Below are 26,208 nucleotides of genomic sequence, written 5' to 3' on the forward strand. Positions count from 1 at the left end.
TATTTAAGAAGCCTGAATGCTTATCCCCTGACAATTCCATTTTCTTTACTTTAATATCCTGACCTGTTTCAAGGGTCTGAACAGGGTTCACCCTGCATTCATCCTTCCTAAAGAGATATCTAAGGGGGATGAAATCTTTGACTAATGGATTGCAAAAAATAATGTGAGTAAACAGTATTGAATTTAAGGAGTTGAGAAGAGATGGTTTTCATGGAAAATTAAAAGTTGAGCAAGGGACAGACACCGAATGTAAAGGCACTGAGTATATAAACTAAACCTAGACAGGACAGTAAGTTTGGGAAAAGAAAGCTCTGAGCCATCTGGTGGTGCAGAGCAGGGCAATCAAGGGAAGATCAGGAAATATCTGTATATAAACTACTTTGAAGACAAGTCACTCACACAAACCTTTCTTGTCTTTGCAAAATTCATCAGCCAATAAAGAGCTGTAATGGGCAGGATCACCAGACTGTTGTTAAATTAGCTAATGAAGGTCGTAATGTACCTGTATTACACGTCATTAGCAGTGGCCTTCCAGTAACAGATGGGTATATGAGAAAGTGAGCCAGAAGGGAGGGCAAGCGTGTCCCAGGAGGTTTGACCTAGAGTCATGGCTTACTAACATGTGTGGCAAGAAGATAATGTTGATTACCATCTCAATTAAAGCTTTGCATAAAGGCAAGCTTCTGTGCTCCCTGCCCATAAAAAAAAAATGGTCTGCTGCCTACAGCTTGCCTTTCTCCTGTCCTAATTCATCTCATAGGTAGAAGCCAACAATTCAAAGCATTGATGGGAAGTGATGGGATTTTGATGGCCAGATCAGTCCTTCATGATCTTACCTCTTGATGAAGCCCCATTTATTTTTCTACCCTATCTCAAGGATATTTCTCAAACTTTCCATAACTTTGTATCCAATTTCCTCTACCAGGTTATATTTCTTTTTTTACTTTTTCTTCTGAAAAAGTAAAAGTATTTTCAAATGCCCAGCAAAACTGGAAGCACAGGAAGTAGAAAGAACTCTCCACCCCCACCAGCCATGTGAGAGTTTGTTGCCAACATGATGACCCTTCACCTGTGATTACTTAGAGCATTACTCTTACAAACAAGGACATTATTTTACATAATCTCAATACAATCAAAATTAGGAATTCAACATTGCTATATCACTACCATCTAATCCACAGACCGCATTTGAGTTTCACCAGTTCTCTCCAAAATATTCTTATGACAAAAGGATCCACTGCAGAATCACACATTGCACTGAGTTGTCATGCCTCTTTAATCTCCTTTTGTTTGATACAGTTTCTCAGTCTTTCTTTAACTTTCATATCCTTGACACTTTTGAAGATTACATGCCTGCTGTTTTGTAGAATGTCCCACAATACGGGGTTTCCTACTGGATAGATTCAAGTTATGAATTTTTGGCAGGATGATAACAGAAGGGCTGTTGCATCTTCTCAAATCTCGTGGTGCACAACTCCCATAACTGGTGATGCTAATTTTCATCATTTGATAAAGGTGTTGTCTGCCAGACTTCTCTACTGAAATATTTTTAAAATTAATTAATTAATTAATTTTGGGCTGCGTTGGGTCTTCTCTAGTTGCAGCGAGCAGGGGCTACTCTTTGTTGCGGTGCGCGGGCTTCTCATTGTGGTGGCTTCTCTTGTTGCGAAGCATGGGCTCTAGGCACGCGGGCTTTAGTAATTGTGGCGTGCGGGCTCAGTAGTTGTGGCACATGAGCTTAGTTGCTCTGCGGCATGTGGGATCTTCCTGGACCAGGGTTTGAACCTGTGTCCTCTGCCTTGACAGGCGGATTCTTAACCACTGCACCACCAGGGAAGTCCTGAAAGATTTTTTTAAATCTTTGTATTTAGTAAGTATTTTGTGTTAATGTCCTGTTCCTCATCAAACTTTTGCCAACTAGTTTTTATCACCCATTGATGTTTCTTTTGTGAATTAATTATCACTATAAAGATTCCATTATTTCTTCTACATTTATTAGTTGGCAATTGTAATTTAAGGGAAAAGTTTTCTCTCCTTCCCATACATCTCTTTATTTAAATCAGGATGGACTCATGGATTGTTATTCTACTTCATGAGTTATAAATCTTTGCCATCATTATTGATTTTGATGCTTGAATCGTCACAGATTTGGCCAGTGGGAGCCCCTTCAAGCTGACTCTGTCCTTTAATCCTGTCCCCATGATTCTTTTAGCACTTCTTTACTTTGTGATACAAGGAGGCATTCTAGGCTCTTTTTCTACTTTCCTGCCCTGGCCCTGGCATCACGCATTTCTCCATTTCTTCCTTGTAGGTATGTATGCTATTTAGAGACCAAGATCTGGGTGTTAGGTGTACTCATTTTTGTTGGGCTGTTCCTGCTCTCAGGCGCTCTAGTGGACAGAGCTAGGAACATATGCGTGTATGAACACATGTACACACATGCTTACATTTGTATGTATTTCTATATTTAGCTACATGTATCGAAAACCAAGAGTTCACTCTGATACTTCCAAAACCAACTCAACACTACAGGGTTCATCCTAGTTTTCTCCCTTTCCATATTTGTAACTGCTTTCACCAACATCTATATTTTACTGGTAGATGAAAATTAAAAAGAGAGCTTCATGGATTCTAAACAAAGGGACCAAATGATTAGGAGCACAGGGATCAGGTATATGCTTCCCCTCCCTCAGTTTGTTGTGTGAAAACTTATCTCAAACCTGTTCCTCTAGATTCCATCTATAGTAAAAAGCGGGCATATGTTGGAAATGGTATGAAATTTAATTTTTGTCTCTAGAGCATCTAGGGGTCTACCAATGCAAGATAGAGTTATGTGGAATGATGCATCTTTTTCCTTAATAATGAAAAGTGAATGGGGCTCAATCAAAAAGTGAAAAAAAACCCCCAGTTTTTATTGAGTGATGTTAAACTTTAGTAGTTTTCATCTTCAGTAAGCCTAGACGCATTCTCTCTTATGTAGTTACTTTCTGAATTGTGGGCAGTGACAATTTAAGAAGCATTTCTATTTATCAAAAATCGATGTTTCTTTTAATGAAAGGGGCTTAGGAGAAACAAAAGACACTCTTCCCACTGTACTGTTAGTAGTTGCTCTTCATTTGACAATACCAGGTTTCCATTAGCTTAGTGAAATTCAAGAGTCCAATAATCATAGTCAAATGCTGAAGATGTTACTGCATAAGTCTGATTTAGATCAGCTATTTGGAACTCAATTATTAATGAAATTAGTGTCCTAAATGTCAGCAAGAGGACTGCCTTAGGTAAAGGCTGTAAAGGAAATCACATTAGTGTGGAATTTCCCCTGCTTAGGGGCTCCTCTTAGATTACATTATTCACTTAGCTATCTCCTGTCAGGGAAATTGAAATGTTGGCCAAGATCTGATCCTGGGGCAGAACCAAATGGAGAAGTTAAGAAGTATTGCAATGGTATCAATTCCAAAACATTTGTGTGGTGCTGGTACTGCCTTTGGTCCCATTTAGTGTTTACAAAATAGCACCAGCAAGGACAGCATAAACTGGCAAACAGAGAAGAACGGAATGGAAAGGAGGTCTTTTAGGAAAGATTGAGCGGCGTTCCATCCAATAGGCAAGTTTGTGTTTCTCATCTTCTGGAAGTGCCTGGGGAACACTGGCAAGTTCAATGGCCCCTCTGTGGCCCTTGGTCCTGGTGGCCGCCTCAGGTGAGTCCTTTAATGATATTACTAGGCTTTGAATATTAACGCCTAGAAGCTAAGACATGGTTTTCTACGTTGTGCTGTATAACTCGTCACAAGTGTTTGTTTTTTTTTACCATCTGTAAAATGTCAGTCCTGTGAAGCTACACGGAGACCAACAATTTGTTACGACTTTGCTCCTACAATTATAGACGTATATACACGTAGGGTCACACAGTGGGGCTTTACACATGGCTGAAAATATGCTCTGAAATGTTATAATTGTCTGATAAATTTCTGCTTCCTTAGAAATCAAGCTTTCTTTACAACAATTGACATTGAGAGTTTGGGGTATTCTCTTTCAGATTTACTTTTATATCTGAATAGTATATTTTTATTATCCAAAGTAGTCTTGGCTTTTAGTAGCCCAGAGAGAGAGTTCCTTGGATCCGTCATAGCTACAGAAACCTGGATGTCATTTTGGTATTAGGGGCTTTACATCCAGCCGTACAAAGTCTGTGTAGGTGATGAGTGTTTCTCTAAAGACGAGCTCTATAAACTTGCATGTTTTGAGTGTACAATTCCCCTTAAAAATATTTTAGAAACTAATATATATATATATATATGTTTTCTTTCCCTAAATTTCTGAAACTAAAATTCCATAGTGCCAGTATTAACTCTACTGAATTGAGCCATTTGAATAGGATACGATTGGTTCTTAGAAAATATACACGAATCAAAAATTTATGTTTATGCTGGTGTTTCCCAACACCCCACTTTCTTGAGGGTTCTCCTAGAGCTCGTATCTGAATTTCCATGTTTTAAAATATAACTGAAAGTGGAATGAGTCAATTACGGAGGTGAGGAAGGAATTTGGTAGCCAAGCAGCTGGCAATGATTTTTTTATTGGGTAGAGAAGAAAAATAGCCACTTATCGTTAAAGAATAAAAATGCTGGGTGTTGAACTTAAAGGATAAAAGCATATCTTAATTATAAAAATGAAAACAGAGGGAATTTCATTAAATGTCAAATGGGTTTCTTAGCAGAAAATAATTGTGAACATTAAACTAAGTAAGATAAAATAGAAAAATGAAGGTTTGAAAACAGAAGAAACTCTTCTTCATGATTTCTCTTTCTAATGTTTTGCCTTATGCTTGATTTTTGCTGTAACTGTGGCAGAGGGAGTGTTTCAATAGTGTCTCGTAATCAGTGCTTGACCATAAATCATACTGAGAACATTTGCTGCAGAAAAATTCATCCTTTGGAATTTTTACTGGTTTAATATCAAGATGATTTGTAAACATTAAAACCGTGAACCAACCACCAATTCACCGCTGCACCCAGGAGACAGTGTGCTAGGGTAGGAGGCCTGGATTAGAACCATCTAGGTCCTGCCACTCTACTCACCAGCCACGTGACCCCAGGCAAGTCCATTAACCTCTTAGAGACTCTGTTTCCCTGTAAGTTAACTGTTTATTTTGTATATTCATGAAGACCGAATAAGATAGCATTATGTAATTGTAAGCTGCAATGCAAATGTAACATATCACTGACCTGAAAACACACAAATGGCAGTCCAGTGGCTAAGACTCCATGCTCCCAATGCAGGGGACCCAGGTTCGATCCCTGGTCAGGGAACAAATCCCCCAGGCAGCAACTAAGGGTTCACGTGATGAAACTCAAAGATCCCGAGGGCCGCAACTAAGCCCCGGCACGGCCAAATAAATAAATATTTTAAAAAACCCCACAAACACAGAAAATAACAATGCGCTGTTTCTGTCCAAAAATGTACAACATGCAACTCTTCCTTTTGAACGGTTACTCACCTAGTATTCTCAGGGAGCCAGTTCAGGGTAGTGCCAGAGTAAGAGCTTGACCTTTGCATCCAGATCAGTCTTGTTTAAATTCCGGCCTCCTCACTTACAAGCTGTGTGATCTTCAGTGGTACTAACCTCCCTAGGCCTAGAGTCCCTCACCTGTAAGTGACCCTTCATGGGGCTGTAGAGTACCTATTCTTGTAGAAGTTAAATGAGATAATTCATATAAAGGGCTCTTAGCCCAGTGCCTGGCACACAGCTAATTATTTAATCAGTATTAGGTATTCAGTAGTACCATGCCCTCAAACCTCTGTTTCCTTGTAACATCTCAGATATATGTATTGCTACCAACCAGGTTTCTTGGCCTTCCTTAATCAATAGAAATTGATAAGAGGCCAGACAAGAAGTTCAGGCAAGGCTCTATTGGGACTCCTACTATATAGCAGGGAGGAGTAAAAACAAGTAACAGGTTCCCTTGCTCGCTCCCTGAGGTGGGAGGAGCTGGTTTCTTAAATGGCGTGAGGGTAGGGGTGTGTCCAGGGGTCCAGCCAGAGGGGAGGCTTAGGTGGTCTGCCCACCCCCTTGGTGGTGCTGTGTGCAGGGGCATGTGCAGTACCCTGCTTTTGCTCCCTGCTTTTCAGAAGTGGAAGTTGGTTTTTTTTGGTCTTTTTGTATCTTATTGTCCATAATTTGCCCTAACTGCACATGCACGCAGTTATTTTTAGTCCCTTTTAGTTTCTTTGTATTTTGCTTCTTAAGGAGACATTTGTCCAGGTGTAAGCACTGCAGCAAAGGGTCCTAGGTCCCAGGTCCCAGCCTGTCTCAGTATCATTCTCTTATAATCCTAAAGGTGGTATACTCACTAAAGCAAAAAGAGCTCTTTTCATTAAAGTGCCCAGAACATTCTAAGATAGGCGTGTGTGTAACTCGTTGAAATAAGGAAAACAAAGGAATAATTCTATTGTATTCTTATCTTTTTAAAATCTCTCTTCACCAAAAGCGCTTCACAGCTCAGTTCCTAACACATTCTACTTTCCAGAAATTTACAAGTGAATTATTTGAAGCTGATTATTATCATTCAAGGAGGCAGAGCTAGTGAGGAATCTTTCCTGGGTCTGTTGATAGTTTCCATCAGTGTCTGCTGAAACATCACTGAACTGTGAGTCATTTAGTGCTTGTGTGAATGTCACATTAGCTTTCAAGGGGCATAATTTACTGTTAATTAATGGTCACTTAAATCCTTAATCTCTCTCCTCTAATTGATCTTTCTCCTCAGGCAAATTTGCACTCATAGTAGAAATGTAATTTATTATTTCTTCCCATTTGAAACAAAGAACTCTTTCCCTCTGTAGTTTATTTAAGCATACTTCCGTTTGCTTCTGATTTTTCTCCAATCATTGCCTGCTTCTCTTTTGTTCCTATTTCCAGCTTCCAGAACATTCTCTTTTTACCCAAAGACTATGACACATTCTAGAAAGTATGTGTTTATCCATAGGGGACCTATGGATTGTTTCCTAGAAAAGGTATCAGAGGGGAATTTGACTCTCCATGAACAGAGGGTATAGGGAGCACACATTCACTTCTCAGAATTATGTCTTAACTCTGTCTCAAGTGGTTTCCTGTATTGAAACAAGCACATTTCAGTGGTTCCCCAGCTGGGACTTGAATTGGGAGCTTCCAAGGGAGGTAAGAGTGAACTTGCCCAAAGCGAAGTTCTCAGGAAAAGCACCAGACCAGCTTTGCTTTGGGCTCCAGAAATCTCTACCCGCAGTGTCCGCCAGCAAGAAACAGTCTCAGGTAGAGAGATTCACAGCACACTTTTTGACAATCACAGTTCACAAAAACTAAAGATGATGCCTGATGCAAGTCACCCACCTTAGTCCCGCATGCCAGAATAGCTGTTGCCACTTCTGGCGTCTTGTCGGGTGAATAGTTAGGGAGTTAAAACGCTAATTAGATTCCCAGTTCAGATGATAATGAAAGTGAATATTCCACTGCCCACAATGAGTCTGGAATTGCACCTCCAGCACCGTTGTTAGCATTTTGGTCACACTGACATTGATAAACATAGAAATTGCTGCCTGCGGCGGCAAGTGAAACAACATCATTCATAAAGAGATGGGTATAAACACGATTGTCGCACGGGGAGAGGATATCTCATTTACAGTTTCCTGCTGGATCCCGCGTACCTTCAGCAGCTCATCAAAATAACCATCAAAACCGCTGAGAGCCAAGGTGAATTCACATGCAGGACACTACAGATAGATTTCACTCAGGCGCTGTTGGCGGGAGGTGTGCAATTTGCTTCAGTCCAATGACTTAGCGAAGCTTTGAATCCCCCAGGGGCCGGCAAAGCTGGTGAACAAAATATCTTTTTGCAGTTCTGAGAAAGCCCTCACAGGTTTGTCACTTCCAATTGCTGGTGCTCATTTCTCTTGCTTGCTTTCCCCTGGCCTTGCCGGCCTCAACACCAATCACGGCTCCTCTACAAATCAAGATTCCTGGGTCATAGGAAATGGTTGTTCCCTGGAGCCACAGAGAATTTTCCCAAAATGAAGATCTCATTTTCTGACAAGTGCATTTTAAGGCAGAGTGAGAGAACAGATATATTTTTGAGGAGAAAAATATGAATTGGAATCTCACTAATCCCATTACTCAGAAATCCACACAAATCTTTGTGTTCAACTGGTTTGTCCATGTTTCTGCTTTGGGCTTTCTATGTGATTTTGAATTACGAACAGAAAATCAAAAGAAAAATCCAAAGAGGAAGTTAAATGTTGGCTAAGTGCATAGGAAGTTTTCTCCTATGTACCGGGAGGGGGTGATACTGGAAAAAAGAAAGGATGTTGTCTCCAATATGCAAGATTGTTGTAAAAATGGAACTGTAAGTGAAAGTTTGCATCCTCAGAGATGGGGTTGATTTATTTATCTTTACAATGAGATTTTTCCATTGGGCACTTAGACTGTCAGCTTACTTTGCTTTTTTTTTTTTTTTTTGCTTTTTAATTGAAGTATAGTTCATTTACAATGTTTCAGGTGTACAGCAAAGTGATTCAGTTATAGACACACACACGCACATATTTTTTTTCAGATTCTTTTTCATTGTAGGTTATTATAAGATATTGAATATAGTTCTCTGTGCTATGCAGTAGGTCCTTGCTGTTTATTTTATATACAGTAGTGTGTATCTGTTAATCCCAAATTCCTAATTTATCCCTTCCCCCTCTTTCCAGTTTGGTAACCATAAGTTTATTTTCTATGTCATCAGCTTACTTTAAACAAGTGTCTGCCAATAAGCCCGCTAGTTGGCTGTGAACTTAAGCAGTTCGGATGAGCTGAAAACTATATCCTGCTAGGAGCCACTGAGTCCTGAGCAGTCTGAAGTGTCCTAAAGATGCTAAGTTCCTTTTATTTTCATAAACGATGAAAACGATGATAGTTTTCTTTTTCAGGAATCCTGGCCATAGATACCCCTCATCCCAGGAGCTCTGCTCTGCATCATCTCACCAAGCAGCTATTACAAAAATATCGCAAGGAAGTGAGGCCAGTTCACAACTGGACCCAGGCCACCACAGTATACCTGGATGTGTTTGTCCGCGCTGTGTTGGATGTGGTAAGGACCATCTTACCATCTCTTAGTCCCATCGTTCTTTTGTAAAACTACCTGCTGTTTATGCAGGGGTCTAGGAGAAGTTTTATTCTTGAGACTCTCGTTGAGCTGACAGAGAAGTTGTGCTAGACTCAGCAGTGAGCCTGGGGTAAATATTTATTAGGCAAATCATGCTTTCTAGCCCCCGACTTACATTGTGAGGGCAGATATAGAAATAGGAATTTCTATATCTAGAAAATATTCCTAGAAATAGGAATTTCACAGAAATAAGATGTTTTAAGAATTGTGGTCATAGGTCACAGAACATATTTTATGAGCATTGCTGAAACCAAAAATGGTAATAGGTATTATTTTCTATGGTTCACATTTCTTAGTGATAGGAGCAGGTTTATGAAACAACTTCTACAACTTACTGCCTGACATTTTAAAAGGGGAAAAAAGTGCCTTGCTATCCTGAGTTTTTAAGGGAACTTATACCTAAGGTACTTGCTAAGGGTAGTGGGAAGATTTGTTTATTAAAGCATATCTTTCCTACTATGTCTGAAAAATGGGTTGTTGTGGGTATTAAATGAGAAAGTGCATGTAAAGCAGTTAGCAGAGGTCTTAGGAAGCCCTCAGTGATGGCCCATATAATTATCTCTGCTTCTTCTTTCTCCTTTTTCTTAATTACAAAGTCTTCAGTATCAATAGATCCCAAATTTCTTTTGATTTCTTTTAAAAGCAGACTTTACTGAGCTTGTTTGTTAAAGTAGTTTAATAATTGTTTTTCAATTTACTTCTCAAAATTTTTTTTCCAATTGAGGTATAATATACAGATATTGAAATGCACAGTATGAGTTTTGATAATTGCATGCACCCACATAATCCGTATCCCTATCAATATGTCAAACATTTCCATCACCCCAGAAAGATCCCCCATTTCCTTCCCATCATCCCCTCCATCCACAAGGACAACCACTGTTCTGATTTCTTTCATCATAGATTATTTTTGCCAGTTCTAGAACTTCTTAAGAATGAAAATTTACTGTATGTACCCTACTGTGCCTGGATTTTTCACTCAGCATGGTTTTGAGCTCCATTCATGTTGTTGTGCATATCAGTAGTTTTTCTTTTTTATTGATAAGTAGTATTTGGTTATGGCTATACCATGATTTGTTTATCCATTCTCCTGTTGATAGGCACATGGGTTGTTTCCAGTTTTAGTGTATTATGAATAAAGCTGCTGTGAACATTTCTGTACAAGTATTTTGGTGTATATATGTTTTTATTTCTCTTCAGTAAAACCTAGAAGTGGAATAACTGCCAATTCTCATAGGATAGATGTACATTTAACGAGAAACTGCCAGACTGATTTACAAGGTGGTTGTACGCTGTATACTCCCGCCCATCAGCTATGAGAGTTCCCATTTCCCCACATCTTCACCAGCATTAGGTGTTATCAGTCTTTTTAATTTTACCCATTCTGGTAAGTGTGTAGGGATATTTCATTGTGGTTTTTCTTTATACTTCCCATGGCTAATAATTAGGGGCTCTTTTTTTATGTGTTTATTGGCCACTTATATATCTTTCTTTGTGAAGTACCCGTTTAAGTCTTTTCCTATTTTTTATTGTGTTGGTTGTATTTTTATTATAGATTAATAGGGATTGCTTATATATTCTGGACACAAGTCCTTTGTCATCTATGTATTGCAAATGTTTATTCTCAGTCTGTGGCTTGCCTACTTATTTTCCTAATGGGTCTTACGATGGACAGAAATTTTTTAATTTAATAAAGTCCATTTTTTACCAGTTCTTTATTTATGGTTAGTGCTTTCTGGGTACTGTCTAAAAGAAATCTTTGCTACTACAAGTTTACCAAAATATTTTCCTATATTTTCTTTCAGAAGATTTATAGTTTTTAGCTCCTTAGATTTAGTTCTGTGATCTTGAGAATTAATTTTTGTAATGGTGTGAGGCATAGTTCAAAGTTTTTTGCTGTTGTTTTGAATTTTGTTTTGTTTTTGTTTTTGCATTTAGAAAGGATTTGTTCCATCACCATTTTTTGAAAAGTCTTCCCTTTCCCCGTTGAATTGCTGTGATGTCTTGGCTGAAAATTAAGTTAACTTATAAGTGTCAGACTATCTGATATCTTGAAATCAGATAGGGTAAGTCCTTGAATTTTGTTCTTCATTTTTAAGATAGTTTGGCTTTTTAGAACCTTTGTACTTCTACATAAATTTTATATTCAGTTTGTCACACTTCATTAAAAAAAAAAAAACCTGCTGGGAGTTTGCTTGGAATGGTGTAGGACCCACAGAGAAATTTAGGGGAGAATTGACATTTACCAATACTGAGTTTTCCAGTCTTTGAATATGGTATGTCTCTCCATTTATTTGGGTCTTCAGCAGTGTTTTATAATTTTAAAGGTAGAAGTTTTATACATATTTCCATTAAAGTTATCCCAAAGTATTTTTGATGTAGCTATAAATATTACTTAAAATTTTAAATGTTCTAGTTATTTGTTGTCATTATAAAGAAATAGGATTCATTTTGTATGTTGACTTTGTGTCCTGTGACCTTGCAAAATTCACTTCCTAATTCTAGTAGTTTTTCAGATTAGTATTTTCTACATACACAATCATTTCATCTGCAAATAGTTTTACTTCTTTCTTTTTTAATCTGTGTACCCTTTATTCTTCTTGTCTTATTGCATTGCCTAAGACCTCTACTACAGTGTTAATGGAAGTGGTGAGAGCAGACATTTTTATTTGTTTCCATTCTTACAGAAAAATCTTTCACCATTAAGTGTGACATTAGCTATAGATTTTTCATAGATGATCTTTATCAGGTTGAAAAAGTTCTCTCCTATTTTCTATGTGCTGAGAGATATTTTAAAAATCATGAATGACACTAAATTACATCAAAGTTTTTCTCAATCAATTTGAATGATCATATGATTTTTCTGTTTTATGCAGTTAATATGGTAAATTATTTTTGATTGATTTTCAAATGTTAAACCACCCCTGCATTCCTAGAATAAACCCCACTTGATCTTGATATATTATCCTTTTTATATATTTCTGGATTTGAATTCCTACTTATTGTAGGTTGCATCTATGTTAATGAGGAGTATTGGGTTATAGTTTTATTTTTTGTAATGTATTTGTCTGGTTTTGGCGTCAGGGTTATGCTGGCTTTATAAAACTAGTTGAAAAGTGTTCCCTCCTCAATTTCCTGAAGGAATTGTGTAACATGGATAATTTTCTTCCCTAATGTTTGATAAAATTCACCAGTAAAACTGCCTGGGACTGGAGTTTTCTTTGTGGGAAGGTATTTAAATATAAATTTAATTTCATTAACATATATAGGAATATTCAAATTTTCTATTTCTTCTTGTGCCCGTTTTGGTAATTTGTATTTTTCAAGGAATTTGTCTGTTTCATCAAAGTTACAAATTTATGTGTTCATAATATTCTCTTTTAATTCTTTTAATGTCCAAAGGATCTCCAGTGATACTGCCTTTTTCATTCCTCATGTTGGTAATTTGTGTTTTCTCTTATTTTCCCTTGACCAATATTACCAAATGTTTATCAATTTAATTTATTTCTTTAAAGAACCAAATATTGGTTTTGAATTTTCCTTATTGTTTTCTATTTTACTGATATCTACTCTTATCTTTATTTCCTTTCTTCTACTTACTGTGTACTTAATTTGTTCTTCTTTATCTTGTTTCTTAAAGTGGAAAGTTATATCATTTATTTTAAACCTTTTTTCTTTTATAATTTTAACATTTAAAGTTATAAGTTTTCCCCCAAGCACTAATTTAACTGCATCCTATGAAATTTTGATGCATTTTAAAATTTGAGGTAAAAATTATGTAGACTCAAACTCATCATTTTTTTAAGATTTATTTATTATTTACTTTATTTATTTTTGGCTGCATCAGGTCTTAGTTGTGGCATGCGGGATCTTCATGGAGGCATGCAGGATCTTTTGTTGCAGTGTGGGGGCTTCTCTCTAGTTGTGGCATGTGGGTTTTCTCTTCTCTAGTAGTGGTGCGTGGGCTCCAGGGCTCCTGGGCTCTGTAGTTGTGGTGCACAGTCTTAGTTATCCCGTGGCATGTGGGATTTTAGTTCCCTGACCAGGAACCAAACCTGCATCCCCTGCATTGTAAGGGGAATTCTTTACCCCTGTACCACCAGGGAAGTCCCTGAAACTCATCTGTTTTAAGCCAGTCCCTTCCCCCAGCCCCAGTCTCTGGCAACCACAGATTTTCTTTTTTCTCCCTATAGTTTTGCCTTTCTAGAATGTCATATAAATGGAATCATATTGTATTTTATTCTTTGTTTTTGGCTTCTTTCACTTAGAATAATGCCTTTGAGAGCTATCAGTGTTGTGTTGTTGCATATGTCAGTAGTAGTATTCTATTGTACAAATGTACTGCAATTTGTTTACTTATTTACCAGTTGTTGGACATGTGATGTGGGTTGTTTCCAAATTGGAACAATTATGAATAAAGTCACTATAAACATTTGCATACGTTTTCAATTCTGTTGGATAAATACTTAGGTGTGAGATTGCTGTGTTGTATAAGTCTATGTTTAACTTTATAAGAAACTGCCAAACTGTTTTCCAATGTGGCTGTGTTGTTTTGCACTCCACCTGCAATGTCTGAGAGTTTCAGTTCCTCCACATGATTGTCAGCACTTGATATTGTCAATCTCTTTAAATTTTAACCATTCTAGTAGATTTGTCACCACAAAGTAGATTTGTGATATCTCGATGTGGTTTTAAACTTTCATTTCACTAAAAACTAATGATGTTGAACATCTTTCCATGAGCTTACTTGTCAACTGTATATCTTTTAAAATAGAGTATTCACTCAAATCTTTTACTTTTTAAAAAATAGCATTGTTTATTACTTTATTATTGAGTTGCAGAAGTTCTTTATATAGTTTTGGTCTATTTTTGGATTCTATTCTGTCCAACTAATCAATATATTTCTCCTTACACCAATACACTGTGTCAATTACTGTGCATTACAGAAGTCTTGAAATCAGATAGTGTGAGTCTTCCAACCTTACTCTTCTGTTTTAAAATTGTTTTGACTCTTCTAGGCACTTTGCATTTCCATATAAACTTAAGAAAATTCATCAACTTCTATTTTAAAAACCACCAGATTTTTATTGAGATTGCATTAAATCTATAGATCAATTTAAGGAGAATCAACATCTTAACAATAAGCTTTCAATCCATGACAACAGTGTATCTCTCCATTTGTTTAGTTCTTCAATTTCTTTGCATAATGTTTAGTGCTTTTCAGTGTTCTACACATATCTGGTTAAATTTATCCCTAAGTATTTCACATTTTTGATGCTATTATAAAAGGTTTTTTTTTTTTTTTTTTTTTTTTTTTTTTTTTTTTTTGCGGTACACGGGCCTCTCACTGTTGTGGCCTCTCCCATTGCGGAGCACAGGCTCTGGATGCGCAGCTTCAGCGGCCATGGCTCACGGGCGCAGCTGCTCCGCGACATGTGGGATCTTCCCGGACCGGGTCACAAACCCGTGTCCCCTGCATCGGCAGGTGGACTCTCAACAACTGCGCCACCAGGGAAGCCCTATAAATGATATTTTTTAATAAGAAAGAGAATTAAAATTTTAATAATATAAATGTATTTTAATTTTGGGTCTCTGTTACTTGCTAGCATACAAAAATATAACTGATTTGTATATATTGACCTTGATCCTGTGACCCTGCCATCTAATTAATTTTTGAGTCTTTTTTGTAGATTCTTTCAAATTTTCTCTGTAGAAGATCATGTTGTCTGTGAATAATGAAAGCTGTATGTCTTTCTTTCCAATCTTTATAGCTTTTCTTTCCTTTTATTGCCTACTGCCCTGACTCGAACCTCTAGTGCAATGTTGAATAGAAGGGTACACTGTTTTATAAATGTAAATTCAATAAGTGTGTTTATAGTATTGTTAAAATCTCCTATAACAATTTTTTTGTCCAGTTGTTCTATTAATTTCGTAGAGAGGGGTATAACAATCCCCAATTATAATTGTGGTTTGTCTATTTATCTGCCCTGTTATTAGATGCATACACATTTAAGATCATATGTCTTCTTAACAAACAGAAGCTTTTACCATTATAAAATACCCTTCTTTATCTCTGGTAATATTCTTTTTCTTGAAGTTTTTTTCTTGCTTACTTTTTGCATGGTATGTATTTTGCCATCCTTTTATTTTCAATTTCTGTGGTACTCAAAGTCATCTCTTAGACAGAGCATGTAGTTTGGTCTTTCATTTTGTTAAACTTTTTATTTTGAAATAACTATAAATTTACAGGAAGTTGCTAATAAATTTATAGGGAGGTTCTGTGCACCCTTCACTCAATGCCCCCCAATGTTAACATCTTGCATAAATACAATACAGTACAATATCAGTACAGTACAATAAATACAGTACAGTACAGTATCAATACTAGAAAATGGACTTTGGTGCTTATTCAGCTTTCTCCAGTTTTACATATACTCATTTGCATGTGTGTGTATGTTTCTCTATAATTTTATCATATGTGTAGCTTTGTGTAACCACCACTACCACCACATCAAGCTACACAATCATCATCACAGGGCTCCCTGGTACTGTTCCTTTATAGCCGCAATCCTTTCTCCCCTCTAACCCTTAACCCCTGGCAACCAATAAATCCCTTCTCTATCTTTATAATTGTGTCATCTCAAGAATATTATATAAATGGAATCATGCAGTATCTTACCTTTGAGGTTGGCTTCTTTCATTCAGTGTAATTCCCTTCAGGTTCATCCAAGTTGTTGTGTGTATCAATAATTCACTCTTTTTTGTTGCTGAGTAGTGTTCCAGGGTATTGCTATTTTAACCTGTCAACCTATTCATTTTAATGGAAGTGTTTTGTCCATTTACCAATACCATCTTGCTATTTGTTTTCTAGCTGTCGCATCTGTTTTCTGTTTTCTGATCCTCTTATCCTGCCTTATTTTGGATAAATTAAATATTCTTTAATATTTGATTTTAGTTCCTCTGAAATCAAATTAGCTTTTTTGCAATCCCTCTGTGTATTATTTTTAGATGTTATTTTAGGGATTTCCATATCCATCATTAACTTAATACAATGTACTTAGAATTAATGTTATTACACTTCATATAAAATGTACAAATCTTACAACAGTAAAATTCTATTTACCTGTTCCCCTTACATTTACATATATAATATGCCCTACAATACAGTATTATTATTTTAATGTACTTTAAAAATAATTCAATAATTTCTCTTTAATTTATTTTAATGGACGTGTTTCTCTATGTTAATATCTTAGTGCTGCACTATGAATCATAGACTCTGATTTTTTGACTGAGACTCAGGTATTGAAATTGATGAAAAATACTTCAAAACTGAAAGTATAAATTTTCTGTTATAACATGGTTTAAATTATTTTTTATCTAATGAAGTTATTTTAGCATAATTTTCCTCGAGCTTAGATAAACCCCTACTCATTATTTCTTCGTAAGCAGGTACATTTATTTATTTATTTTTAACATCTCTATTGGAGTATAATTGCTTTACAATGGTGTGTTAGTTTCTGCTGTATAACAAAGTGAATCAGCTATACATATACATACATCCCCATATCTCCTCCCTCTTGCGTCTCCCTCCCACCCTCCCTATCGTACCCCTCTAGGTGGACACAAAGCACGGAGCTGATCTCCCTGTGCTATGCGGCCATAAGTAGGTACATTTAAATGCAACACAAAAAATCCTCCTTTTAGCACACAATTTCACTTTTCTCAGCTTTATTTTCCCACTTACACTAGTAAAAGTACTCTATCTAAGATCCTAGAAAATACTGTTTAATTAAATGCCAGAAAACGCCCACCCTTACTATCCAAAAGACCTAGTCTTACACAAAGCCCCAGTAGAAAACTCCTTTAAATCTCTTTTCTATTTGGATGTTGAACTAGAATTTGGGAGACAATTCTCTGGGGCTGCATCTTCACTTACTTAAGAGATATTAGTCCTTGCTATTTAGTTGTCAGTGGGTTATTATGTCTATATTGTTTATCGGACATTGTCCAATGGGAAAAACATGATTTGAATAAAGACACGATATGAACCATGTTATATGAAACTCCAGGGAAGAGATAGAATCAGCCTTGAGTTAAGAGCTGAAGACAGGTTTCTAGGTCTCTCCTTATCCTTCTACTTTCTGACTTCATATTGGTGAAGGTGAAGTAGAATTGCTCAGGCTTTCATTTAGAGTCTTATTTGGAGATAAAGAAAAGGAGTAAAGTCTTTATTTTACTAATTCCCTTGGAACAACTGTATCAAATTGAAAGTTTTAATCTAACTCTTTCTTCCTACCCCAATAAAAGAAAATAAAATTATATCCCTTATGGTGGGTAAGGAGAACACCATTATTTTTTCAAAGATATGCTTTTCTCCAATGTTGTGAAATATACTAATTTTTTACAAGAATATGTTAGACATATTTTATTGGATATGGAAAACTTGCCTTCAGAAATATGGAAAAATCTTATATTCCATCCCTCTAGTTTTATCCCTATCTACTGTCTTAACTTTATCTTCTACATGTACTCAATGCTACAATGAACCTGAACTTCTTGTTTCCTGCCTATATGCTGTTAATTCTGCTATTTCCTCCAATGAATGTGCTTTCCTCTTCATTTGCCATCTATCAAATATTATAGTCCTCAAATCTCAGCTCCTAAGAGAAATTTTCCTCAATTCTCCAAACTGACAGCAATGTCTCCCTCTTTTGAATCCAACGAAGTATGTGTATTTCTTAATGCCCATAGTTAACTGTTAAAATGTCACATACACTAATAGCTACTTGAGGGAAGGATTTTCTAACTCATGGTCCTGTTTCCCACAATATGCAGCATAGTATATCTTACTTCAAAGCTACTGGGTAGATATATGTCTAACCAATTAATTAAGATATGTAAGTACAATTCTAGGGTTGTCTTTATGAATGACTTAGTCTAATATAATTTGCAAATGTCTCTATTACATTCAGGTGGGCTGCTCCTAAAGTTTGTTCCAGAGGCAGGGCTGGTTTGAAGGACTTGATAAAAATCACTCACAAATTCTGCTCAGACAAGGACACTCCCAATGTGAATAGATAACTTGTTGGATGCATCTACCAGCAGCTGAACTGCTGGCAACTTTTGTTTGGAGTGAAGAGCTTTCAGCCCAGCTTTCATCAGTGCACCTCCCTTCCGTTATGTTTTGCCTCCTGTTTTGTTTACGTGAAAGACTACAGTCTTGTCTTAGAATTTCTGGGTATTATGTGTACCTTAGGGAAATCTGATTATAGAGATAATCTACTAACAGGGAAGAGTTTCCATTTGTTTCTATTGAGTTTTGTCAATTCTGAATCCAAGATTCCTTTGTATTCCAGTCCATTGACTAGAGACTCCCAGCCAGACGTTAAGGCATCTGTTTCTATAGTCTTTGGAACTGGGAAAGATAAATAAGAATGTGCAGGAATTATCTGTATATTTGCTAACCACCAATTTAGATCTAAATAGACTCCCTCTGTTAGGAAGGCTAATGAATTCCAATTCTCTGAAATATCCTTTGCTTTTAACAAACAAGATGGAAGGCATCTAAAGAAAAAAATAAAAGAAAGAGATGCACAGAGGGAAAAGCTGTGAATAATGCCACCAGAGAACCAATTATGTTCACCAGCTGGCATTGAGAAACTTGTTTCCCTTGACAAAAAAAAGACTTCAGTTTTAGCCTCAAACTTCTTTTTGACATTGTGTTCTTTAGGGCTGAATGACAAATCTTCCCAGACACCCCCATAAGATATTAGGGAAAAAATTCTTAACACTATTGTTACGTGTAACATGACAAAGGGCTTGGCAGGAAGAGAAAAACAAGCGAAGGCGTCAACATGGCAGTTAATAAGAACCAACTAGATAAAATGACAGTGAAAATGAAACATTAATACGTAGAGACCTTCCCCCCCAGCCACATGACTGAGTCAACGAGTTATATTCACAACTTGTCATGACAGTGATAAAGAAACTGGTTGGGATATTTCATAGATGTAAAAGTATATTTGTAATGAAAGAGTAGCTAAAAGCTATATTTCTCAGTAATAGAAACAACATTTTGGACTTTTTCCATTGTTAAGGGGGGACCCTCTTTGATTGCAGCTAAGCCTAGAACTGTGCCTTTTGTGTGTTAGTGGGTGAGATATGATCTATTTCAGGCTCTCTCAGCCAGTAAAACTTGGAAGAAAGTGGTGTCACCCAATCTTGGGCTCTCAGTAGAGGTCTTTTTTTAACTGCCCTGAGCCCCTCAGAGCCTATCTTGGCTGGGAGTCCTCTCTGTACCTCCTCCAAGCTGTTTCTTAGGGAAATACTTGTGAATTCAGTGTTTACATTTTGTACAGTCAGTACAGTATTTGCAGATTGAACCAACTGTGCCTCGAAAATATATTAAAAAAAAATTCCAGAGACTTCCCTGGTGGCGCAGTGGTTAAGGATCCGCCTGCCAATGCAGGGGACAAGGGTTCGATCCCTGGTCCTGGAAGATCCCACATGCTGTGGAGCAACTAAGCCCATGTGCCACAACTACTGAGCCCATGTGCCACAGTTACTGAAGCCCACGTGCCTAGAGCCCACGGTCCGCAACAAGAGAAGCCACTGTAATGAGAAGCCTGCGCACCACAACAAAGAGTAACCCCTGCTCTCTGCAACTAGAGAAAGCCCGCACACAGCAACAAAGACCCAAGGCAGCCAAAAATAAATAAATAAAATAAATAAATTTATTTTAAAAAATTTCAGAAAGTTCCAAAAAGCAAAACTTGAATTTGCCATGCATCAGCAACTATTTACGTAGCATTTCATTGTATTGGGTATTATGAGTAATCTAGAGATGATTTAAAGTATACTGGAGGATGTGTGTAGGTTATATGCAAATACTTCTCCATTTTATACATAAGGATGTTGAGCATCTATAGATTTTGGTATCTGAGGGGGTTCTGGAGCCAATGCCGCATGGATACTGAGGGACAACTGTATACCATTTTAAAACCTGCCTTTCTCATGTATCTATTTGAAGTTCATAAAAATCTGCAGAGCAAGTTCACTCCGACTAACCTTTGCTGAACCACTGAAGTAGAGTCCCTCTGTATCTGTGCACAATCCCTTTTTTCTCAAGGTATCTAGAAATGTTTATTCAATAGCAACTTACTTCTTTGATTGCAAAAAGGGGGAACTTTAAAAAGTTTATTGTTTCTCTTTCAAATGATGCCATCCTGTGTACACCCGTATAGTCTGAGCACTACACAATTCCAGGTGCACCCCCCGCAAGAAGTAAATGTCAATGGCTCCTCCCTACCCGCCACCCAGCCTGGATTGAAGAGAGTGGTAGTCTTGACCCTATGCACAAAGATTATATATATATATATATATATTTTTTTTTTTCGGTACGTGGGCCTCTCACTGTTGTGGCTTCTCCCGTTAAGGAGCACAGGCTCCGGACGCGCAGGCTCAGCGGCCATGGCTCACGGGCCCAGCTGCTCCGCGGCATGTGGGATCTTCCCGGACCGGGGCACGAACCCGTGTCCCCTGCATCGGCAGGCGGACTCTCAACCACTGCGCCACCAGGGAAGCCCCAAGATTATATATTTTTGATGTGATTGGATAACTGACTGGATAATTAATTTAATATACTTTGTTCTGGGGAGGAAAATGGAGCTGTTGTTTGCTTTCATGCCATAACTGCCCAACTCTATTATTTTACTGAAATTGGTATTACACTTAATATTACAGAAATACAAATGTTATTTAAATGACTCCTTAGCTTTGAACCAAAATCAGTAAGGAAGTGTTTTACACATTTTATTTCACATGTTTTTATCTTGGATTTTCCATGCCTCTTATTCTCTTTGAAGGATACAGTTGGAAAGGAATGGTTTCATCAGTAGTTTGTACCAGCCTTCTTACCTATACATTCCCTGAAACATCTTCAAAAATGGTTTCCTGGGACTTCCCTGGTGGTCCAATGGTTAAGCCTCCACGCTTCCAGTACTGGGGGCACGGGTTCGATCCCCAGTCAGGGAAATAAAATCCCGCATGCCGCATGGTGTGGCCAAAAAATAATGATTTTCTTTTTCTTTATTAATACATTTTTTAAATGGCAGTTCTATTAAGATATAACACAACCACAAAAGTCATCCATTTAAACTATATAATTCAGTGGTTGCAGTATATTCACAGAGCTGTGCAACCATCACCACTATCTAATTTCAAAGCATTTCATCACTTCCAAAGATTTCATACCATTAGCAGCCGCATCCTGCACCCCACCCTCACCGGCCCTAGGCAAACACTAATCTACTTTTTAAAAAAATTTTCTTTTGATGTGGACCAGTTTTTAAAAAGTCTTCATTGAATTTGTCACAATATTGCTTCTGTTCTATGTTTTGGGTTTTTTTTATTTTTGGCTGCAAGGCATGTGGGATCTAGCTCCCCAACCAGGGACCAGACCTTCACTCCCTGCATTGGAAGGTGAAGTCTTAACCACTGGACTGCCAGGGAAGTCCCACTAATCTACTTTTTATCTCTATAGATTTGCCTATTCCAGACATTTCATATACATGGTATCATACAATAAATGGCCTCTTGTGATCGAATTCTTTCATTTAGCATAATGTCTTCAAGTTTCATCCATGTTGTAGCATGTATGAACATGCTAGTTTTTAGTGCTGAAAAATATTCTATTAAATGGATATGTACCACATTTTGTTTATCCATTCATCAGTTGATGGATATTGGGTTATTTCTACTTTTTGGCTGCTATGAACAGTCCTGTACAAGTTTGCTTTTTTTCCTGTACACACTGTGTGTGTGTGTGTACTTCTGTTTTCAAGAGTCTTGGTTATTCACTTAGGAGTGCAGTTGCTAGGTCCTATGGTAACTCTATGTTTAACTTTCCGAGGAACTACCATACTGTTTTACACAGTGGCTGCACCATTTTATAATCCCACTAGCAATGTAGGGGGGCTCTAATTTTTCTACATTTTCCCAACACGTATTTTTTGTCTTTTTAATTTTATCCGTCCTAGTGGGGTGAAGTGGTATCTCATTGTGGTTTTGATTTGCATTTCCCTAATAACTAATGATGTCGAGCATCTTTTCAAGTGTTAATTGGCCACATTTATATATCTCCCTTGGAGAAATATCTGTTCAAGTCCTTTGCTTATTTTAAAATTATTAATTTTGCTTGTAGTAAACTACACGTAATATAAAATTTCCATCTTAACCTTTTTTAAGTGTACAGTTCAATGGCATTAAGTACATGCTCATTGTTGTACAAACATCACCACTGTCCATCTCCAGAACTCATCTTCCAAAACTGAAACCCTGCACCCATTAAACACCATTTCCCCATTTCCCATTCCCCAGCCCCTGGCAACCATCATTCTACTTTCTGTCTCTATGAATTTGACTAGTCTAGGTACTTAGACCATATATAGTGGAATCATAAAATATTTGCCTTTTTTTTTTTTTGCGGTACGTGGGCCTCTCACTGTTGTGGCCTCTCCTGTTAAGGAGCACAGGCTCCGGATGCGCAGGCTCAGCGGCCATGGCTCACGGGTCCAGCCGCTCCGCGGCATGTGAGATCTTCCCAGACCAGGGCACGAACCCGTGTCCCCTGCATCGGCAGGCAGACCTCCAACCACTGCGCCACCAGGGAAGCCCTATTTGTCCTTTTGTGACTGGCTTATTTGTGACTTTGCATAGTGTCTTCAAGGTTCATCCGTGTTGTAGCATGTGTCAGAATTTCCTTCCTTTTAAAGACTGAATAATATTACATTGCATATATATACTACATTTTGTTCATCCATTCATCCACTGAGGGGCACTTGGGTTGCTTCCACCCCTTGGCTATTGTGAATAATGAACATAGATGTACAAATATCTGTCCAAGTCCCTGCTTTCAATTCTTTTGGGTAAATGCCGAGGAGAGGAATTGTTGGACCATGTAGTAATTCTATTTTTAAGTTTTTAGGAACTGCCATACTGTTTTCCATAGCAGCTGCACCATTTTACATTCCCAACAATAGTGCACAAGAATTCCAATTATCCTCACCAACACTTATTTTCTGCTTTAAAAAAAAAATAGTAGCCATCCTAATGAGAGTGAAATGATATTTCATTGTGGTTTTGGTTTATATTTCCCTAATGATTAGAGATTATATCAGCCAGCTCCAACTGCCGTAACAAATACCATAGACTGGGTGGCTTAAACAACAGAAATTTATTTCTCACAGTTCTGGAGGCTGGGCAGTTCAAGATCAAAGTTCCAGCCAATTTGGTTCCTAGTAAGAGCTCTCCTCCTGGCTTGCAGATGGCTGCCTTCTCACTGTGTCCTCACAGGGAGGAGAAAGAGAGATCATTCTCTCTTCCTCTCTTTCTAAGGTCACCAATCCTATTGGATGAGAGCCCCACCCTTTTGACCTCATTTAACCTTAATTATCTCCTAAAAGTCCTATCTCCAAATAGTCATATATGAATTTTGGAAGAACACAGTTTGGTCCATAGCTGTGATGTTGAGCATATTTTCATGTGTTTATTGGCCATTTGTATATCTACTTTGGACAAAAGTGTATTCAAGTCTTTTGCCCACTCTTAAATAAGGATATTGGTTTTGTTTTGAGCTGTAGAAGTTCTTTAATATTCAGGATAATAACCCTTTATCAGATATAGGATCCACGAATGTTTTCTTCCATTCTATGAGTTGCCTTCTCACTCTGTTGACTGTGTCCTTTTTTTTTTTTGTGGTACACGGGCCTCTCACTGTTGTGGCCTCTCCCATTGTGGAGCACAGGCTCCGGACGCGCAGGCTCAGCGGCCATGGCTCACGGGCCCAGCCGCTCTGCGGCATGTGAGATCTTCCCGGACCGGGGCACGAACCTGCGTCCCCTGCATCGGCAGGCGGACTCTCAATCACTGTGCCACCAGGGAAGCCTTGACTGTGTCCTTTGATGCTCATTTTTAAATTGGTTTATTTATCTTTTTATTGTTGAGTTGTAAGAGTTCTTTATATATTCTGGATACAAGCCCCTTACTAGGTATATGATTTGCAAATATTTTCACCCATACTGTGGTTTGTCACTTGACTTCCTGATGATGTCCTTTCAAACACAAAAGTTTTAAATTTTGATGAAGTCCCATTTACTTTTTCTTTTGCTGCTTGTGTTTGTGGTGTCATATCTAAGAAATTATTGCCTAATTCAAAGTCATGAAGTTTACTCCTATGTTTTGTTCTAAGAGTTTTATAGTTTTAGCTCTTACATTTTGGTTTATGATCCATTTTGAGTTAATGCTTGTATATGGTATGAGATGTTCCTTTTCTTTTAATCCCTAAGAATATAATCATTTTAGCATGTTTTTACTAGATTCAATATGAAAAAAAATTAGTAAAGTGGATTTTTTTGTTTGGGGAGATCTTTTTTTTAAATCACTGACGTGGGAAGCCACATCTATTTATATCACCAAAAATATACCTCACTTGGATTAAGCTCATTCAGTCTGTTTTATAAGCAGAGAAATCCAAGCATAAAGTAACAACAGGAATGGCTGCCAATGGCAGTTGAGATAACACTCATTGAAAGATTATGAATAACATCTTGATTACAAATAAAAGGGTGGTCTCATCTTTTTAGTCCAAAATTGGCTATGACTACATATCATCTTTTAGTCTGATTAATGGCAGGGTAACAACTAGAGTAGGAAAGAGATTCACAAATCATTTAAGATGTCAAGTGCAGTTAGTGTGTCATTTTATCATAGATAATATAGTAAAGCTCATAGCGACAGGTGTATGTAATAAATAAGAACTGAGACTACTCAGGTATTGAAGAGTCAAGGTAATGTTTCTAAAATCAGCATTATTTTGTTGGATTTGATTTTCTTCCTCTGAATTGTCATACTGTTGAATTGGGCTTTGATTTTCTGACACTCTAAGATTTGGTGTGGATGTTCTTTTTGCTTTGCAGGATGCACAGAATCAAAAATTAAAGACAAGTGTATGGTACCGTGAGGTAAATGATTATGTTTTCTTCCGTGCATGCTGGACTCCTGAACTCAATCTGTTGCAAGATGTAATTATTCGAAGAAATAGATACTATCTTGTGTTTCTAGTTCTTTATGTCTGCAGCAGACTTGATTTATTAGAATCTGAGTAAGATACATGGCCGTGGTTTCTGGTTGGGGCAACCCTCTTTAGGAGCTGAATGGAAAGTCCTCTTCCCTGACAGATAGAACCAACGGGCTGATCAATTGAGTTATTCATCCGAATCCCTCTTCAGTTCTTTGATGAGATTGGCATTGCCCCTTTGTGATGTTTCCTTTTTGGATACAGGTTTGGGATGATGAGTTTTTATCCTGGAACTCCAGCATGTTTGATGAGATTAGTGAGATCTCCCTACCCCTAAGTGCCATCTGGGCTCCTGATATCACCATAAATGAGTTGTAAGTGTGCTGGGGTGTGTTTCTGTGGGGTTTAGACTGCTTAGAATATTCAGGCTGGTTGCTGCTTCCTTTAAGTCATTGTTACTAATTTTTGTTTCTCAACTTGAAGAAGAGCATACTGTTGGGAATATTCAGGTTAGAAGTACCATGGGTTGACATCATTTAAGATACAGATTTGATTGCTAATGCTTGATGTTACTCATGGATTATGTCTGTGTGTGTGTGTGTGTTTGTTTTATACATTTACTTATTTATTTATATATTTTATTTTTGGCTGCATTGGGTCTTTGTTGTTGCACGTGGGCTTTCTCTAGTTGAGGGGAGCGGGGGCTACTCTTCGTTGCGGTGCGTGAGCTTCTCTCATTGCAGTGGCTTCTCTTGTTGCAGAGCACGGCCTCTAGGCATGCAGGCTTCCGTAGTTGTGGCACGCAGGCTCAGTAGTTGTGGCGCATGGGCTTAGTTGCTCCGCGGCATGTGGGATCTTCCCAGACCAGGGCTCGAACCCATGTGCCCTGCGTTGGCAGGCGGATTCTTAACCACTGCACCACCAGGGAAGTCCTATGCCTGTGTTTTTTTTTTT

The 26,208-nt window shown here is 37.7% G+C and overlaps 1 protein-coding gene across 1 annotated transcript in view; it reads left to right on the forward strand.

Annotated features, from left to right (window-relative positions):
- Nucleotides 1-496: 496 nt before the first annotated feature.
- The window catches only part of HTR3B (5-hydroxytryptamine receptor 3B), a 37,984-nt gene continuing 12,272 nt past the window's right edge, over nucleotides 497-26,208 (forward strand). Inside the window, exons 1-5 of the mRNA XM_012534309.2 lie at nucleotides 497-534; nucleotides 3,634-3,698; nucleotides 8,941-9,101; nucleotides 25,154-25,198; nucleotides 25,519-25,628. Of these exons, the coding sequence (XP_012389763.2) occupies nucleotides 497-534; nucleotides 3,634-3,698; nucleotides 8,941-9,101; nucleotides 25,154-25,198; nucleotides 25,519-25,628 (419 nt within the window). The remainder of the gene's footprint in view (nucleotides 535-3,633; nucleotides 3,699-8,940; nucleotides 9,102-25,153; nucleotides 25,199-25,518; nucleotides 25,629-26,208) is intronic.

The sequence above is a fragment of the Orcinus orca genome, chromosome 8, assembly GCF_937001465.1.
Source record: "Orcinus orca chromosome 8, mOrcOrc1.1, whole genome shotgun sequence".
NCBI lineage: Eukaryota > Metazoa > Chordata > Mammalia > Artiodactyla > Delphinidae > Orcinus > Orcinus orca.